Here is a 20,332-nt window from a genome sequence, read left to right as displayed (position 1 = left end):
CCTTGCAAACTCGACACACGCCAGGGGGCGGGGCCGGCGCCGCAGGGGGCGGGGCCGGCGCCGCAGAGGGCGGGACCAACGGGTCGTGGGCGTGGCCGGCGCCTCGGGGGCGTGGACAACGGCGCGGGGGCGTGGCCCGTGGCGCGGGGCGGGCGGCGCATTGTGCGCGGCGGCGGCGGCGGGGCCGGGCCGCGGCCATGGAGCGCTGGACCGGGCGCGTCGCGTTGGTCACCGGCGCCTCCGTGGGCATCGGCGCGGCCGTGGCGCGGGCGCTGGTGCAGCACGGCATGAAGGTGGTGGGCTGCGCCCGCAGCGTGGACAAGATCGAGGTACCGGGGGGGAGGGAGGGGGAGCAACGGCCGCGTCTCGCCAGCCCCCGCCCCACGGGGCTGGCGGGTGCCCGGCGTGGGGCGGGGAGGCCTCGTGCTGCCGCCGTGCGCCTGTCCCGGGGCGGGTCGGCACCGCGGGGGCCGCCGGGGCCCCCTCAAGCCGGGCATCGCCGCGCCTTCCCCTCCCCGGGGCCGGGGGGGGGGGCTGGGCCGGGCCGGCGGGCGGAGGCGCCAACGGCCGCGCGCGGCTCCCGCTCCGTGAGGCGAAGGCGCGCGCGGCCCCCTGCCCGCCGCCGCCTCCCGCTCGGGGCTGCGTTTTCCCCTCCTTGTGGAGTAGGGAAGGTTGTTTTGAAGCTGCCTGAGCAGCAGAATTAGTTGTGTTTTCTGAGCTACCCCTTATCGAGTTTAAAAATAGCACCCGCCTGCCCAAACTGACACCGCGCTCTGACTGTAAGGAGCTGATCTCGACTGCGAAACGTTTGCAGGTGCTTTACGCCCTGCTCGATGTGGGATTTAGCACGCTTTCCGTGTGAACATCGGCATTCTGGAGATACGATGCTCTCAATGTCAGTCAGATTTTTGGTCCTTTACGTGTTTTTAGCCCTACGTCAAGCTTCTGAAGAACTAACTCAAAAGCCTTGCAATATTGGCTTAAAAAGAGAGAGGTTTAAAGGATACAGGCGATGTGGTATCCTGGCTTGTATTTGGATGCTTTTGTAGGCTTTGCTTTGCAGCTGTATGAACTAAAGCTTAGTTACCTTTCCAAAAAGAGAGCTGAGATTTTCATGTTCGCATAGGATACCAGGAACTAAAAACTTGAAAAACAGCATCTTGTATTTCAACACTCCTGGTAAAATAACAGAGTTGGCACAGCCACTAACGCGGTGTTGCCGGTGCTTCGTGGATCAGAAGGTGTGAGGTTATCTTTTTGAACGCAGACGTACAGAAGTGATCTGTAAGGCAAGAGACTTTATACCACTTCTGTTGCAACTTTATAAAGCGTAAGAAGGTGTTGAAAGGCTTTTTCTCATTTTGCTCATTTGTGTTGTATGAGAAACTTGGGTCTTGGCAAATGTGGAGCTGGATGAGATCGTAAGAGAGAGAGAGAGAGCTGAGTATCTGAGGGAGGAAAATGGTTATAGTCAGCTTAAAACCATATTGTCGTCTTGGTTGTGTGGTGCCTGCTGAACAATTGAGACCAAGGAGGTCTTTATGAACATCCAGCACTTCTATTTCCTTAGCAAAGGGGATATGGACTCACCATATACAGCTGACCATACCAAGAAAAAATCTTCCCAAAAAATCATAGAAAACAAGACTTTACGTTGCTTGTATTGTAAAGAAGTGGGGCTAAAAAAAAAGAAACCTTCAGAAGAAACAGAACTTCTCGTACTCTTCATCGCAAATCGGGAAGAAACCACCAGCAGAGCAGAGAAATGGCAGCAGTGTAACTTTCTTATGCGTTGTTTCATCTAGTTCTGTGTTTCCTGACATTTTGATAGCTGTGGCTTATGGAGAAAAGGCAGTGTTCTCCAAAGGTTTTCCCACACGCAAGTGATAATGTTACTGTAGTTTCTTACTCTGGCTTAGTGAGGCTGTTGCAGCCTGGCAGCATCTGGTAAAGGATGCCATTGTTTCCCATTTCCCTCCAAAAAGGAAAGAAAAGCCATTTTCACTCCTGCCTAGTTCCCAGAACCAATTAATAGCTTTCCTATGGTTGTGTTGCTTAGCCCTTTCTTCCTGCTGGCCGACCCTGCTCCCCAGCAAGGGAGCCCCTAAATGCATCTGCAGTTTGCTGGGGCCTGATGGGCACGTCGGCAAGGCTGGGGTTGCCTAGGATCCGGCAGCCAGAGATGGTCGATGTTTTGGCCCTAGGAAGTGGCTGGCCGGTGGCGTGGGCTGTGCCCTTCAGTGCTTCGGCCTGGGGGAAGCTGTCTGTACCGTCCAGTTGTGTGCCCAGCTGCGCACCTGGGGATGGGGAGCTCTGGAGGAACAGGCACGCAGGGCCGCCTTGCACAGTCCCCATTGCACGTGGGGTGGTGTACACTGTTATGGGAGGAGCAGGGCGATTTAACAGCTCGACTAGTTTAACTGAGCTTTATGCTTCTCCTGCAATACAGTTTGATTTTTTCCAGGTTGTTGTGCAACTCAAGTTGTTTGTTGCATGAAAATTTAAGGGAAATGTTTTAAGAGATGCTAAAGAAATTTGGTGATGAAAATCAATGAAACTTTTATTTTCCCTCTGTGCCACAGATGGTTTTTGAAAACCTTCCTTTCTCGAGCTTTTTTTCACGGAAGTACAATATAGATTTAAGAGATAGTAGACTCTTCTAAAGGTTTTGCCTTTTTGTTTATATATGCGCAGAATGCAATGCGTGTTTGTATAGATGATTTATCCAGGTTGCTGCCATACATCAATGTCCTGAGTAGGGCTGACTATTCTGTACCTTCTAAGTCTTTTGTTACTGTAGTGTCTCAAAAATTTCTGTTAAACAATGCAGCTAATGTCTGTTCCCAGTCGGTTCCTTTTCCTGTGCTCTCTGAGTACCAAATCATGTTTGAATCGTGGTCGTTTGTTTTAGTAGGTGTCTGGGCTGCATTTTACTCTATTACTATTCTGGTTTACTATGCGATATGTTTCCTTAAAGAGGAGGAAAATCCAAGAGATGCTGCTTGCTTCAGAGAAGGGAAAGTGGGGGGAACTTAAAGGGGTCCTTGGTCACTCCAGGAACAGGTCCGGCATATCAAACTAGCTGCCCAGGAACACTTGCATCAGCGCAGATGGGATTTCATACTGAGTTCCACCATGCCTTTGGAGCAGAGCTGTTTACAGCAGCTTTCCTCCAGGAGCTGCTGGGAAAAAAAAAAAAAAAAAAAAAAGGTATTCAGGTTTCAGATTATTGAGCTCACCCTGGGACTTGGGACTTTGAACATGGCTGTAAGAAGTGGTCTTGAAAAGCAGGGTTGGCTTTGTGTGCCAAGCAGGTGACTGTGTCTTGGAGGATGACGCAGAGAAGGCCCCAGCGAGCTGCTAGGAAGGCTCCCATCCATCCGAGGGGTTTGACTGTACCAAAGAGTAGAAAAGATGCGGGAAGGTTCGCACACCCAGTGCTCTGAGAGCGTATTGCTATCTTGATTAGTTATTGTATAACTAGATCTATCCAGAAAACGCATTTGTCTTTATCTCTGGCTGCTGATCTTGCGATATAGGGAGGCATCCCCCCAGGAGGCAAGGCCGGGATTTGAAGGATGCATTAATTTGAGGAGAGCGGTTCACACGTAAAGGCAGAGGGGAAAGCTGTGCTGATGCATGAGGCCAGCCTCCCCGGAGCTGGAGATGGAAGGGCCAGAGCAATACGGAGGAGCTGTGGGTCTGATCTTGCCAGAGAGGCTGTGCAGATAAGAGTTGCACGTAAGGGAGAGCTTTGCAGTGCTGGTTGCTACAGGACAAATCTTGCTGCTGTATTAAAGATGAATGATTAGCTGTATACTCCTGTGAATGATAGTGTGTAGAGGAGTGAACCCAAAATATACGTCAAGCTATCTTGAAGAGGGAGGAGTGTAAATGGTAAAGTTTAAAAATGAAACAGGAATGCTGTATTCATTCTCTGACATAAAGCATATGTTTTTGTTAACATTACGCTTTAGTCATCCACTTTGAGATAAACTACCTTGATACACACTTTTTTTTTTTTTTTTTTAATAATCTACTGTAAACTGGTGACACAGAGTATGTTGTCTAGTGGGGAATTTAACCTGGGCTATAAATGCTATGTGAAGATTTCTTAGTCTCTCAGAAACTCAGATAAGGACTTGAGGCAAAATTACAAAGGAATTGCAAAGTTAAACCCATGTCATGATTCCAGTGCTCTTTCTTTGACTTTGAAATAAAAAATATGTTAGAACGAATTTAAAAACCTGCAAAAGTCTGTTTTTCCTTCCAGTGGCTCTGTCAAAAAGCAACGCAAACAACTTTTGTTGGGTTGGACTGCAGTTGACTCCAATGGTATGGTGTTTCCTATTGTTTGAAAATCATATTGGAATTTTTCGGGTCACATCTTATGGTAAAAAGCCTGATTTGGCAGCTGGTTTTCCCCTCTGTAATAATACTAGTTGTGATTGTTTAAAATACATCATTGGCCCACCTGCAGCCTTCATTCACCAGCATTGCTCAGTCGTGTTTCTCTACAACAGCCTTTTGTTCCTGGTTCATTTTACCACTTCTGTGAGTGAAGGCTGTTTGTGTGGGTTGTTTGACAGTGACTTTTTTATATAATCAGACTGAGTGAAATAAAATATAAGTTAAATGGCTTTCTTTAACTCTTGTATGCCACAAGATAATTTGACTTGAAAGCTGGTTTTAAATGAGAAGCTGAGAGGTATTATCAGCTGTCACATACTTTCAGGCATATGGTCTTACAGAGTGTTTTTTGCTCCTCAGATATTTACATGTGTTTAAAGTCAGGCGTGAGCTCAAGTGCTTTAGTGAATTAGCCAAGAGTTTTTAGTGTTCTGCAAGACCAAGCACTGGTGGAAGCTGTCCCTGCTTTACAGGGGACTGTCACTGATTACTTGGATTTCAAGCATCTAGCAGCAATAAGATTTGCTGCGATTTAACAGCTTACTGTAGCTCAGGTGATATATGGTAACACATTAAGCTGTGGTGACTCCATCCTGCAGACAAAAGGCAGAGCATCACTTTTGATGTCTCCACAAGAAGGCTCTTACCAGCTAGATAACTTTCTTCTTCCTGACTTTTTCCAGAAATCTGTATTTAGTGGCTGCCTTCTTGCAGCAACAATAGTCCAGCAGTGCAAAACAGTGCAAGCGTGACTGCTGGTGCAGGGTTGCTTTCCTGTGCTGATGGCTTGTGCGTGACTCCTGGCACATGAATTTGGGATGTCTCACTGGCTCCATTTTGCTCATACATGCCCTCTCTGCAGTGCATTGCCGGGCCCACTGTGCACCTCAGGGACCTGGTGTCACCTGTTAGAGCACAGGAACGGATGAGACTGCATCCCTGCGAGGAGAGTCTTAGGAAGAGCTGTGCCAGTGGGAGGGAACCCCCACACGCTGTGAGCTGAGGCTGTCCTTGTGCCACTGGGCAGCCTGCTGCTCTGTGGCCTCATTTTCCAAGGGATCCTGGTCAGTGTTGTTTTACTTCCACATTATAAAGAGTCTTCCAGCTTGAAAGGGTTTATTGTTAGCAGAGCACAATGGGTGGGAGAGGGCTGTTTGCTAGGACAGGTGCTTCTAAGCACAGTGTTCTGTTTGCAGACTTCATTTGAAAATGCACTGGTTTTCTTTCTGGTTCGTTTTGATTTTGAAGATTCCCCTCCCCGTGGTTACAGAACATGCTACTGGCTAGATGGGTCACACTAGCTGAATTTTTATATTTGTTTTATGTATTTATTTTTACATTCATAGAGAATGGCAAAAGTGGTGGCAGGAGTTCTCTCTCCAGTCTCCATGTCAGAGCCTGGGGTCAGCAGCTGCGTCCCATCCACTTGGCCGAGGGCATCGCTGCCACATTTTGGACACGATAGGTTTTAAGCGTGTCCTCACTGCTGTGCTGCAGGCAGTGGGGCTGGCAAGGAGATAGTGGCCTGGGTTGATGCAGTGTGGCTAGTGTTCCCCAATCCCGTTGGCGCTGAGTTCGGGAGCTGTCTGCATTGCTACCTCGGGTTTCCTAACATTTAGCATCTGTGTAGGCTCAGTTGCTGGCTCTGGGGAGCAGAGGGTTGTTTCAGGGCTGGCTTCTGGTATGGCTGGCATGTCAGGTGAGATTACATCCCTGCTTCCAGGGCAACTGGAAGGACTGTGCAATCATTTCTGGACGTGGCTTGCATGAGCGTTGCACCAGAGCTGCTTGGGCTGGATTCGCTGCCAGTTTGGCAAGCAAAGTTCAGCTCTGCTGTTTGTCATCGGGGACCGGCCAGGCGATGGGAAGCATCACCTGAGAAAGGGGAAGCATGTCCTTTTTCTTCTTGTGGCGGAACTCATGCCACTGCTCTCAGTTTTGCCAGAAATTCTTCAGTGGCTGGATAGCTCCTTTGACAGGTTGCTCTGGAGTGGCGAGGGGAGTTTGTCACTTTATTTTATTTTTTCCTATGTACTGTTAATTTATCACTTGTAAAAGACTCTTTCCGAGAGTGTGGGAGCTGGCTCCTGCAGCCCTTTTTCTCCGCTGAAAATAGCTGAACTCGCAGGGTGGCAGCGTAGGGACAGCATGCACAGAGCTGGGCAGCCCTGGCTGCCCACGTGCCTGCCACGTGCTCTTGCGCCGTCTGCTCAGGTGCACGACGGGAGCTTCTTGGGTCTACCATGGACCAGATAACAAAAACATTCGTCACTCCCAACAGACCATCAGACATCCTCTGAAACAGCAACTGGCCACTCTGTCACCAGCATGGGATTGTAATGGATGATGCCGACGTGAAAAGTGCAAGCCTTGCTCCTTAGCGCGATTGTCCTGGGAAAGCAGGACAACACAAGGCTGCTCAGGCGAGCACAGGGAGGTGAGGCCTCCGTGAGCAATGGCCGATTTCGGGGAGCCTTAATAATGAATATTGTGCTCTTAAAAAAAGGATTTCCATGTTGAGAGGAGAAGGGGAGATAGCTGTGCAGGAAACAATAAAATATGACTTGAATCGCAAGGTTTAACCAATTAATTCTAATGCATTTGTAACAGTTATTGATCAAAGGTAACATTTATAACCAGGGACTGCATTGTCAAGGTTAGATCTTGCCTAAGAAATCGCCTTTGATAAGCTGAGCTATTGATTGCAGATTCTAGCAGTGCAATCTCTGAAGAGATTAGTGCTCTCTTCTTTAAGCAAAGCTGCATCCACGTGGGAGGGGGGAGAAACAGCCGGGCCTTCCTCCTGATGGCTGAGCATCCCCAATAGCCATTTAACGCTTTGCTGCTGTTCCCGTTAAGATAGCTGCAGAATTCCCGCTGGCGAGGGGAGAGATGACGCAGAGCCCTGCTGCGTGGGATGGTGAGCCCTGCCGAACCAGCTGGTGTCCCTTGGTGCTGCCTGGATTCTGGCTCCGTGTCCGGAAGTCGTGCTCCACCTGGAGCGGGAAGTCCCTAGAGCCACCGCCCACCGTGGCTGCCAACTGTGTCACCATGGTTTGCCGATCGCCTCAACTGCCGTGGCTATCACTGTAACACGGAGGAGAGGCCCTTGACCCCCTCAGCGCTTCAGGGAGTGTTCAGGCAGCTAATTAATGGGTAGATTGTCTCACAATATATGAACATGGAACTTAATTATGTTGCATGCAAATCACGTCTAGAACATGGAGGTAAAATTATTTTCTTGGTCCTTCTTGAATCTCCCTGCTGGTTTTCCTGTCTCAGCATAAGCTCTTAGTTTATTGGGACCACAGTAGCCTGTCTGCACCTAAGGCAGCCTTGGGCTTATCACAGTGTGGGCTGAGAGGCTGTACCATCACCGCACTCACGTTCCCAGCTGCCAAAAGGGCTGAAGATTTCCATGAAGCCCATCTTGCTTCGCTGGCTGCCATCTACCTTGCCGACACTTTGCTAGCACTCCCTGTGGGCTTTTCAGATCTTCTCCTCCCTAGCCACCAGCTCAAGCCTCCCCTCCTAAAGGCAGATGAGCCCCTTCATGCCACTGCTGTCCCTCAAGAGCGTTTCCAGATGTTCCTTACAGATCTCGTTATTCTCAGACTCATCTTCCCTGGGCAGGGTCTGTCCGTGTTCAAGGAAAGTATTTGTGGGGGCTCTGTCAGAGTACCCATTTCAGGCTCTTCCAAGGCATGCAGAGCTGCTGGGTGGTGGGGCAGCCACCTCCCACCCCTTTTCTTTTCTTTGCTTTAAGGCAACAGAAGCAATTCCAGGCATGTTATTCCTGAAACCCAGGCTACTTTTAAACCAATGACCTTCAGAATTTCCTTGGCCTCCTTGAGGGTTTGTTTTGTGTTTGGCGAAGGCCTTAGCTTCATGACATTGGACACTCAAGGCCTCTAAGGTGCTTTTATTGCCACTTGTCCCTGACCAGATCCTTCCCTGATAAATATGGAAGAGAGCCTGTAATTGCTCTCCTGAGCAGGAACAAATGCTTCACTGTCCTCACAATTTACCTCATCCTTGAAGCTAATGAGGTTGGGGGGTGAGGGGAAGACTTGCTCTTAAGCCTGGCTTGATTTGTCCTCCTTCCCCCTCAAAATGCTTTAAAACCTGCAGCAGCCCCTCCTTCCCCGCTTCTTTTCCGCTGACGTGAGCTATCAGAGCTGTGGTGTGGCAGCCCCATCTTTATGAACGGGGCATCTTCTGATCACAGCTCCAGCCCTGGGAGAGGGGCTCACAGTGAAGGCTGCCCCACAACCCCTGCAGCAGCTCCCGATTCATCTCCTGACCGCAGCAGGCAGGAGGTATTGGGCTGTAGCTTTATATGCAAGCTCTGTTTGTTGGTATGCTGCTAAAAATACATAATAACCAAAGCTTTCCAAAGTTTTTGAAAATGTGGGGAGGGATGCTTGTTCTGCCCCTCTCGTCTCGCGTAGCCCGGGGCAGATCAGGTAACTGTGCTGTGCCTCAGTTTTATCTCTGCAAGATATGAAAAATGCTGCTCTGCAGAGGTAGGAGGGCTGTTATAGAGCAGTGTTCAGACACAGAGGGGTTTTTGTGATCCCTCTTTCAGCTTTATGGAGAGCATGCTGGGGCAGGGAGGGCCAAATGCAGCTGGCCCAGCTCTGGGGAGTAAAGACTGTGGTTGATTTCCTGAAGCCCATTAGTAGTTAAAGCTCTGCAGAAAGTATTGACTGTGCTTAAGCTGAGATTTAACCCTAGCTCCTGCTAGCATTTGTGTGAGAAATATTAATAGTAACTTCCATGCTGACAATATCATTCATTTGCCTCAGTCGGTCCTGGATGGCTTTTAAGCCTAACCTTGTGATTTTGGGTAAAATGGGATTAGAGTGGCTGCAGAAGCAGAGGACCTGCAGTTTTGCTCCTTCAGACAGACTTTTTGTCTCTGTTAAACTAGTGGAAGTCAGATGCGACTCTGCTGAGGCTGCTTGCTTAACTCTGGGTTAGCATCAGCATAGGTGCGGCCAGCACTGGGCCCGCTGCGTCCAGTCACCTGCTGTCACGTTGGCACTTGTGCAGATGTTTAATCATTGTGTGTGGCGCTTGCAGCTGCATTTGCTGCTCAGCAATTGAAATTACAGTCTGTGCTGTAGTTGCTGCTTGCTCCGAATACGAGTGTGCTACTGTGTGCTGACGCCTTCATCTTGCTTGTCCCTAGGTCATAAATCTGAAGTGTGTTAAAATTCAGGGCCTGTCATCTGAATTTTGCTTCTGGGGAATATTAGGAGCCTGTGAGCAAAGGCCAGCTCCTTTACAAGTGTGTGTTAATCTTTCTTTTCAGAAAAGGATTCATTTAGGATTATAAGGGTGCAAAACAGGAGTCGATGAGACAGAGATAAATGTGTGAGGGCTGCAGCTCTTTCCCTACCCTCCCAGCAGAAATGTTTGCTGCAATGTGAACGACACTGGGGGCGAGTGCGGGAACATATCCACCTCTGTGTGTGTGGAAACTTTAAAGGAGAAAAAGGGACTGCACTGTGGAGTGTTGAAAGGGGAAAAGGCTGGTCTTACGATCTGACAGTAGGGACCTGCTGTTCTGGTACAGCCCTTTCCATGATAGTTTTTGGGTGTTTTCCAGCCCGTCAGCAGACAGCCACACTGGCAAGCCTGTTTTGTTGCAGCGAGGTGTAGGTTTTGGCCAAATGCAAGGAAGTTCAGCTGCCACATTGTGCTTTTATTGTAGAGGAGCGATTGATGCTCAGATTTTCCAAGGATGATCCAGTGTTGTATTTGTGTGTCAAAAGGGACAAGGAAAGGGGCTGTATATATGCATTCTGCTTCCTAGAAAGTGGCCATGTCAGGTGTGCACTCTTTCCCCTTAGTTTCTTTGGACTTCATAGCCTTAGCAATGGTTTATAGCTGCTGTCCTTACAGAAGAGCATTTTTAAGAACAGCAGCCAGTATACTGGCTACCTCTATAGGAGGTCTCAGACTGCTCTGCTGTTGTATAGGACTGTGATGTGCGATGCTGGCTGCAGAGGAAGGGACTGGCTGACTGCAGCTACTGTCACCAAAGTACAAAGTTGCAGAATCTAATGTTCGTGATGTCTATCCTCTCTCTACATATATTGAATGTTTTATTTGGTGGAGACCCTAAGAATATTGGCATAGAAGAGTGTTAGATCATCTCTCAGGAATGTAAGCAATCATCTCTTCATGGCCTTTTTCTAAGGCTCTTGTATATTGAGATGTCTCAAAAGATGCTATTGCTAGCACTTTCCTGGGGGAATAGTCCAGAGCACTGCACGTTTTGTTAAGAAAGCCTTAAGCTGGTTTCTGGTATGTTGCATCCCAATTTTCCCAGTCTTCCTTTTTTCCCATTGCCCCTCTATGCATCAGTGTGAATTGTGCTGTTAAAATCTGGTTATTCGGGGTGGGTATGCAGTGATGGTTTTCACAAATCTCACATCAAGCCCAAGATTTTCTAGATATCACTAGGCATCTCAGACCTTCCGTATTGCCTGCTGTGAGATTGGGTGGAGTTTGATTTAATTAAAAAAAATATATATATCGTAACTCCCTAAGCATAGAGGAAGTGTGATGGCTTGTGTTCAGGATGCCGCAGAAGGTATGTGCAGTTATTTGGCTGTCATGGACTGAAACTAAGGCTACGCTCTGCCCTGGGAGCCCGTGCGCGCAGCAGGGTATACACAGGTTGCCTTGGAAATTTATGCTTAAACTGCCGATGATCTGGACTGTGATGCAGGAATTGCTGGTCTGCTGCGTGCTGGCACTCGGGTGTGCTGGAGCAACGCAGCCTTCCTCTCAGCCCTCCTTGCCAAGACAGGCAAGGTCTGGCCGAGGAACATGTGCCATTTCAATACATTAGCTTCAGTCTTAATAAGGATGTGAGAGTCCTTTGAGGAGAGAAAACACCTATATGCCTGGCTGTGTGCAAATCTGCTTTGTGCAGTTTGGAGCTGAAGCACGGGCAGGTACATATGAGACTCATTTTTGGGTAATCACACCTCAGAATAAGCAAGAAATATTGCTCTAATGAGCTGTCACAATAGGAGCAGCGTATTTCCTCCTCCCCCACTCCAGCCTGTAGCAACACGATCTGAGCAAGCATTGAAAAGAAAAGAAAAAAATGCCTTCAGTCTTGACGTAAGGAGCAATTGTTTGAATGACTTAAGGTAGCAGAGACATTCGGGGCAATATAAATGGAATGATTTGACTTGCATGTGTGAAACTAGAAATTTAAAATTAAGTGAACTAGAAAAAAGTGTCTTGAATATTTAACTACTGAAAAGTACAGACGGCAGAGAGGGCTTGGAAAAAAGCAGTGTGACTCTTCAGCAGTCAAGCAGGACAATTAACAGTGCTCGGAGGATATGGTTGTTCAACTGGATAGGGAGTCAAGCTTAAGTTCCGAGACAAAACTAGATGGGTAATTTCCTAGGCCATGTTTGACTCATGGACATGAGATGATGCTTGCTGGGAAAAGAGGAGGAACCATTTTCCATCCTTCCAGCAGATATTGGTTCAGACCTTTAAAAATGGCTTTGACTTGGGAAAATGGTGTGGGAACTTGGACGGTGCGTGATGGCCAATGTGACGTTAGCTGTTCAGCCAAACCTTCGCTGTTCGTGTCTCTGGGAAGAGAGCAGTCCCCACATGCGGCCGTGCTGTTTGCTGTCCTCAGCTCTGAGGAGCTGGCGTTGGCCTTCGTAGTTTAAGCCAATGTGGAGCTTGCAGGAGACACAGGGAGAAAACCTGGGAATATCCAGTAAACATGAAGCCGTGTCATTATGAGCATCTCTGCGAGACTGTGATTTGTCACGGTATCCAGAGACTCGGTTTGCACAGTGCAAGCTGTCTTCAGAGACTGTTTCTGCAGGGGTTAAAATTTCCCATGCAAAATACATAGCTGAAGCAGTGATGAAAGCAGTGACAAACGCGAGCCCCTTTAGTGGCACTCAACAAATCTAGATAAAATATCTCGTGCAGTATTGCAAATATGTAGTTCCCCTCCTTGCTATGCTCTGCAGCCTGGCAGTGACCGTGGTGACAACTACCTGGCTGGGGCTGTTACCCCCTAGGTACCTCTTTCTGCTTCTCATTGCTGGAAGTAAATAGACATAAAATCAGTCCATGAAATTCCCCATTCCCCCCCCCCCACCTTTTCACAAAACAACATCTAATTTTTTCTGAGTTATTTATTTTATGAGTGCTGATTTTGTGTGCCACAAGTGAATCTTTGTACAGTATGTTTAGGATGAGAGTAAACTGTCCAGAAATAGTGCTAATCCTTCTTTCTCTGCACTAGGTGTTGGTACTGGTGCCCCCAACTGAACGCCACGTGTGTTTGCTTTTCCACCCACTGCTCTTCCTTGCATTTTGGAACAGAAGATGATCTGATCCGAGCAGGAGCAATTTGCAAACAATATGTAAAGGCATTGATTTAAAGCCTGAGAATGTGAGAAAGAGTCACTTTACTGTTTTATTCATTTGAAAGCTCTTTTTAGACTCCTCTGGGGGTCCTTTCTGGAGGCCTGGAGTCATACAAAAGAAACTGGAAGAAATATGAAGTCTGTAATGTACATGTTCATGTGCAGGCAAAAAGTCCCCGGTATCTGGGTACTTTAGGAAGGGGCTGCACATCGTAATTTCTGATTTTCACATGAGGAAATGGAACTTTGAATTTTTGTCTGTGGTCACTAAGCATGCTACAGAAATGGCCAGAATAAAATCTAATCCAGTGCTTTATTCATTGAATATATCTTCTATTATACTGTTGTACTGATATTAAATCTTAATTAAAAGAAACTTCAAACTTGCCAGTCAGTAAAATGAAACAACTTGTAAGGCTCCAGTTTTCTTTCACCATTGATGCCATGCCATTTGTTAGGTTTTTTTTTTTTCCTTCATTTCCTTCAACTAGCAAAAATAATTGGGGTGGCTTCAGTTTCTTTCTCAAGGCAGCCATGTATTTAAGCACAAGCTAAATCAGTAGGATGCAAGTACCTGCAATGATTGGGAGGTCAGACTAAAAATTACCTAATGGTTTCTTGTGGCTTTAATCTCTTTGAACTAAATGTGTCTGAACTTAATAGGATAGTTTGCCAAATAAAACCCTATGTGACTCTTTTTTTTTTTTTCATCTCTTTAAGAGTCCCTTTAAATGTTTTTATCAATTAGTTTTGTTAAACCCTTTTGCCATGAGTGATTCTAAATGCATGGCTCTGTGCCCGTTACAAGCGTCTTGTGCATAAAAAGCATTAACCCTTTTTGGGGGAGAACTGGCTTATTCTTAATGTGAGCAAAACATCCCATAAATGTGCAGCATCCTTGTAAGACATTTAAAAACAGACAACTAAATAATATACAGTAAACATCATGACCAGGTATTCTTCTTTGTCTCTCTTATGTGTAGGCATTTGATTTTTGTCGTCATCTTTTTGTTCATTCATTCATTCCACCCTGCTGTAAATAGAGATAAATCGCACTGATGTCAATGGAAAAATTGGTATCTAAGCAAGAAGCACATCACCCTGTGTATCTAGTATGGACTGTGATACTGGCTCACTAAATCACACTAATAGTTTAGATGCCCTTTGTGAAAAGCTGGTCTCTCCTGGATGTGACAAAATTTGCCCAGTGCTGTGTTGATACTGGTTAGTGTACCAAAATTGCAAAGGTGAGGGGTTGCATCCATAGCAATGAGGGTTAAATGTTTTAGCGTATAGTATAATTATTTTTTCTTTATGTTGTATTCTCCTATACGTACAAGTACAGCAGGCACCAGACTATGCATTTCTGAGCATCCAGTGCCATGGTGGAGTGCAGAGTTGCTTAGCTCGCGTCTCAAATCTTCATCTCCAGCTGCTGAAGGTGCACTGGCCTTCAGCTCTATCTGTATTGTGTTATTTGGTCACTCCTAGGTTGCCTGTGAAACCTGGAAAAATAGCTTTTCTCCCCCCTCCCCCGCTTGTGTGTGTCGTACTTAAAATGGAATGAGCATTAATTGGGTGATCTAATTGATGCTCTGGAAAAATACTGCAAGCTCCCTAATTCATAGAGTTACTTTACGTAAATCTCCTCTTGCAAACTTGCCCGCAGTTGACATTTCTTTGAAGAGCCTGTGATGCCTCTTTATTCTAGAGATATGTGAAGCACATTGGGCTCAGTGTGGCTGTCAGCGGTGTTCAGCACTTCATTTTCAAAGAGAATTTGTTAACACAAGTGTAGCCTGAGAAATGAAAGAACCCACGTTGATTCCTATTTGAGGCAGTAAGAAACCAAACAGGAAAAGAAGGATCTGGGGAGATATTTGTGGGCAGATTTCTCTGACCAGTTGTGAGAAGGAGCTTTCTCTTTGGTTATCTAAACCATGAGCTAATGAGATTTCCTGGGAAAACAGGATGGGCAGCTCTGCCATGACAGCCACTAGCAGCCAGGCCATCCCTTGTTTCATCCACTCCTTCTTTCAGGTTGCTGTGCCATGGCCCGTGGTGTTTGGACCCCATCTGCCTCTATGGAGGAGCTGTGCTATATACCGAGAGGTGCGAGACAGCTGGACATGGAAACTGTGATATTAGACATGGCGTTTTCCCTCTGGGCCACAAGCACTCGTCTGGCCTTTCACGTCTGTGCTGCAGGGCCCTTGTTCCTTTGGGCCAGTTTCCTGGCATGAGTCCTCTTTTAGGAGGTACAAGGAAGGTTTTGTATGCATAAATTCCTCCTGCTAGCATTTCTTATCTTTCAAAATCATTACTGTGATTTGATTTGATTTTGGTGGCAGTATCCGTTCCCTGCCCCAGCCCAGCACTAATGGCCCCTGTGGGAAGCTCTGTGCTGTGCTAATGTGCTGTGGGACCGAGTTCGGGCAGACTGTGTCCTACCATGGGCTGCCAGCTTTTCCTCTTGCAGCTCCAAACGCACTGTGGCCATCAGCCTGGAGATACTACTGGTGCCCTGCTGTCATTTTCTGTATGTGAGTACATTAACTTCGAGAGACAGCACCCTGCTCCAGCTGCAATGAATGCCAACACCAGCAGCGAAAATAGAAGACGCCATTGGAACAACAACTAAACACAGCTTTCGATTAAATAGCTAAAACAGAGCCTAGTGATTGCAGGATAAGCCAGGATGCCAGTCCTGTTCCAGGAGCAAACCAAGACCCTACTCTTGTCTGTAGTCTGGCATATCAGGAACAAAAATTGATGGTATCTGACACTTTTGCAATAGTACTTAGTAATACTGAATAGGATGGATTCCTTTGCGGAGAACTAGAGGTGGGGTAGCAAGATGGAGAGAGCTCTAAAGCTGTCACCTTGATGCCAGGTTGTGAAGAACATGGGCTCTTGACTATTTTCTTGTTTGTTTGTTTGTTTTTCTTCCTTTTTGTATCCTTGTAGAAGCAAGTAAGGCCCCATCTCTGGAGCAGTTTAACATACTGCAGCAGCTCTTCATACTGCTTTTAGTTTTCTAAATGCTACTCTTGCATATTGTTCCTAAACAGTTTTCTCAAGTGTTTATTCTGATCTTTTAAAAAGTATATGTTTTTCAAACTTTACCGATATACAGTCAACAAGATGGCATATAGAACAAGGTGAAAACACTCCTGAGAGGATGGAGGGCAGGTATAATTCAGTCCCGGGGCACCTTTTCTTCTCTGTTGGACAGAAAAATCATCTAGCTTAGCCCAAGCAGAGCTCTCTGGAGAGCTCAGTGCTGTTGGGATGTATTGATCTCTGGGCTGAACTCAGCATGTTCATCCCCTTCTTGCTTGCTTCTGTGAGAGCAATAATAGTAATTCTTGTATGATTGCAATGCCTTCATTGAAGTGATACCCAGAAAGTACAGCAGTTTCTGGACCAGATCTGTAGACTCAGGCTGGTTTCAGCTTGTGATCTGTGGGATCCTTGGAGACCTATGGATTGCTGCTGAGAGCGATAAGAGACAAATCAGAAAAGCTTAAAGCGACTGTTTAGGGACTTGCAATACCTCTGCAGTGTTTTTAGATATTGGGAAAGGTTGAAAATCATTGACCTAACAGAGCTGTTTATCCCAGAGCAATTAAAATAAATGTGTTCTGGACACTGAGGGGATTTGGAGATCATGGTTTGTGTCTGTCCTCCTCTCAGTTCGGATGCCAAGCTCTGCTCTGTGCAAAACTTGGGTTTGAGAAAGCTGTCACCAAGAAAATCCCTGGGAGGGCTAGGGCCAGCAGCAGATTTGTGATTTAGAGTTAGGAGTCAATTCACATCTTCAGGTGGAATTTTCCCCCGTTTTGTGCTTTGTGGCCTCTAACCAAGTTTTCAGGCTCCCTTGTAACCCTGAGGGCCGGGGATGAGAACAAGCGCAGAGTGCCCAAGTGACACTACTGTCCTGTGCTGTGCTGGCTCAGGGACAGAGAGCTGATTCATGGAAAACTTCAGGGACCACAGTCTGAAGGCTCTGCTTGTGCGCTGGCACGCGGCTCTGCTCGATGGCACGCGTTGGAGGCCGGCAGGGCGGGAGCCAGCACCTGTGCCCCAGTGTTTGTGAAACGATGCAGCCATGTGACTTCTCCCACCAGCCTAGACAGAGTGAGCAGGTGTCGTGCTCACCCTGTTTTTTCCCCTTCTCTTTCCAGTTTTTCTGTTTTTCCCTTTTGTCGAATGTTTGTTACAGAGCTTAGACACTTATCTGGCTGATAAACTCTGCAGTGTCACAAGTGCTGGGTCTTTTGGGGGGCAAGTCTGCTTCTGCGACAGCTGAGAAGAGACAAGCTCTGCTGAACTGAAGGGACAGGGGACCTCCGGGCTTGCCGACTTTCCCCAGGAGACAGACGCCTTTGATGCGCTAGTTTGTCACTCCTGCTTTCATTAGAGCAAGCCATGTCCTAGGCCAGCGTGGCGGTACAGACAGCGAGGCTGGTTCAGCAACTCCCTTCTCTGAAACGCAGGACTTACTCTGCAGGTGCTGTGGTGGGGCTGGTCATTAGAAGGGTCGGACCAACCTGGGAGGTGACACCGCAGCTCCTGGTAAGTGAAGGACTCTCTGTCCCTCCCGTGCAGCGTGAGCTCCCCGGTGTCGCTGCAGGTGCCATGCCGGCTGCCCCGTGTGCTTTTTTTCTTGCTGAGGGCCTCCTACACTGGGCCTGGCTCTTCCTTTCGTAGAGTGCTGCGAATCACAGTCACCTTGGGCACGCAGGGAAGAGCCACGAGGGGACAGGAACCTCCCCCTGACAGGACGTGAGTTTTATTATACTCCCTGAAATGTCACATTGGTGAAACATCTGCAGGCAACCGCACTGGAGTGATTTGGTGGATGTTTGTAGCCAGAGTCCATCTCTGCAGAAACCAGACATCACGTGGCTCTCGCCTAGCGCTGGAAGCTGTCACTGTCTCCAATATGACACATCAGAGCCGAGACGCTGTTTCTCATTAGCGTCAGGGTGGAAAGGGCGTCCTCCAGAGAGTTTGGTGCGGTGGCTGCTGCATCGTTAGCGCGCTCGGCCGGCAGCAGCTCTTGGCCTTGCATTTGCTTTATATCGTCTAGTTGGATGAAAGATCTGGATGCTTGGAATAATTGTTGATAATGGCTAATGAGGAATTGTAAGGCATGCGATTGCCCTGTCCTTTATCTGTGCAGCAGTGTGGGAGACTCGCAGCCTGTGCTGGCCGCCACTGGCCCCCTCCAGCTTGCGGCTACAGTGGCATTTATTAGTATTTTGCCAGCACCTGCTCATCCCAAACTATATTGCTCCGGGTAGTGGACAAACACAGAACATGTCCTTAAGTTTAATAACTTATAGACTGAAGCGCTAGACTCACAAATATATCTCAAGATTATTGTTATCGTATTTTTTTAATTAGCATTTTCAATGATTCTTCCCCAGTGCCAGCCTTGCTGGGAAGCCTGCCATGCTCTATTAACCCAGGGATGTGTTTTTAAACACATGGCTGAATGAGCTGCCCTGGGTGCTGCAAGCGCAGGAACTGATGGAGGTCCCGTTAGGGGTCCCTGAAGCCCCTGTGGGGAGCGCAGCTGGTCTGCAGTGGCTTCCCGAGAGCAAATGCCGGGGAGCTGGGCATGGCAGTGTCTAGGTGGCAGGCTGGGAAGCTTTTCTTCTCTAATGACGAAAGGTATAATTGATCCCAGGGAAGTTGGGGCTGATGTTAGCATTACCCTGGGAGATTTCCTTCCTCATGTGCCTAGAGGGAGAGTCAAACAACAAGGAGCTTGATCCCCTCTTGCATACATGTGGATGAAGCCATTGCTTCGAAGGGGCCATGATTTACATTGCTTGGGAAGGCCTCGCTCCCACTGCAGAGGTGAATAATGGGGTGAATGGTGCTTCTCTTCGCAGCATTTGTGCAGAAAAATGAACAAATGCAGGTTTTTATGGTTCCCAGAATGTATTGCTGTTGCTTTATGGAATTTTGCCTTTTAATTTGAGGGAGTGGGGGAACAATGCTAAGAAGCAAGAAAATACTGCTAAAAAACACGCCCCAGGCTGCATATGGCTTTGCTCATTTAAAACTGTTTAGATCTGCACTGACCACCCAGCACAAAGGTATTTATGTGGGCTTTCTGTGAAAGAGGAAAAACTGCCCCATTCTTCTTTTCTGTGTCGATGACAGTGGTTGAGTATGCTTTGGCAAGGAGTAGGTTTGTTGCTTTACCCTGAGCAGTGGTTACTCCAGGGGTGCCTGAGCGTCCCTTTCTCCCGGCAGTCGTCTTCCCGTGTTGTTTCTTGCAAGCTGCTTTAAGCAAGACCTGCTCCCTGTCAGACCTGGCTTTGCTCCCTTTTATTGGGAGTGGCGTTGGATCATTTACCTCTGCAGTGATGGAAAACAAAAGCATCGTTGATACGTTTATCACTTACGAAGAGAAGGGCTGGCGCCAAAGGATGTGTTAGGTGGCTGGGGCTGGGTTGCTGGTGAAGAAATCGCTCTCGGATGGTTTTATTTCTCCATGGCTGAGTCCCCAATGCTGTGGAGAACTCAGGAGTGGCAGGCGTGCTGCTGGGCTGCACCTCTGCTCCTCCTTGTGTGTGGCGGCTTCGCAAGCACAGATGTCCTTCGGGAAGGCTCCCCAAGGGTGTTGCCTTACAGCCTAAATTATCTAGGTTTGCAAAGTAAATGCAACTTTAGTCAGCAGCACAGGACCCCAGGGCACATCTCCTAACATCAGGTGCTTAGGTATGCCGAGGCAACAGGCCTAGGCAGGGTCTCAGTGCATTTTTCCCCGCAGATGTTGTGCAGCACAGCTGGGGAATCTATGTTGAGAAAAGACCAAGGGAGGGCCAGTGTCAAGCTTTGTAAGAGCAGTGGTCAGAGCACTTTGCAGCTGCTGTAAGTGGTGGAGTAGGTTGTTCCCGTTGCTTCACCCTTGGCGCCTGTGAAAGGCTGTTTCTGGCTGTGCTTGGATGGGGCCTGGTGTGAACATTGGGCCTTGGTATTGTTTGCAGTCCTTTGGTTTTGCTCTCTCTCAGATCTACAATAGCAATGATTGCAAGCAGGAAGGATGAAAAGCACAACCTGTCTCTTAGGTCCCTCTATGAGGAAAGGATGCTGATGACTGTTGTCCTCCTTCCTTTCTCTCTTCCACAGAAATTGGCAGCCGAATGCCAGAGTGCTGGTTATCCTGGGACCCTCATCCCATACAAGTGTGACCTCTCCAACGAAGAGGAGATCCTGTCGATGTTCTCTGCTATCAAGACCCTTCACCAGGGGGTTGATGTGTGCATCAACAACGCAGGGCTGGCTCGCCCGGAGCCCCTGCTCTCGGGAAAGACAGAGGGCTGGCGGATGATGATAGATGTGAGTAGTGCTGCTGGGAGGGTGGGAACTGCGCTTGCGAAGATCTTCGCAATGGCCAGGCTTTTTACCACTGGGTTCCCTGAATTACAGTTACCTGCGGGAATTGGTTCAAGGCAGTAGGAAAATGTTTT

At 47.8% G+C, this 20,332-nt stretch overlaps 1 protein-coding gene across 1 annotated transcript in view; it reads left to right on the top strand.

The window, feature by feature from the left end:
* The first annotated feature begins 181 nt into the window (after nt 1-181).
* Nucleotides 182-20,332, top strand: part of DHRS11 (dehydrogenase/reductase 11) — a 33,085-nt gene continuing 12,934 nt past the window's right edge. The window contains exons 1-2 of the mRNA XM_062592709.1: nt 182-329; nt 19,992-20,201. Coding sequence (XP_062448693.1) covers nt 198-329; nt 19,992-20,201 — 342 coding nt within the window. The 5' untranslated portion in view covers nt 182-197. The remainder of the gene's footprint in view (nt 330-19,991; nt 20,202-20,332) is intronic.

This window comes from Rhea pennata, chromosome 20, assembly GCF_028389875.1.
Source record: "Rhea pennata isolate bPtePen1 chromosome 20, bPtePen1.pri, whole genome shotgun sequence".
NCBI classification, from domain to species: Eukaryota; Metazoa; Chordata; class Aves; order Rheiformes; family Rheidae; genus Rhea; species Rhea pennata.
The sequence above is the reverse complement of the archived record's forward strand: the minus strand, read 5'-3'. Positions and strand labels throughout refer to the sequence as shown.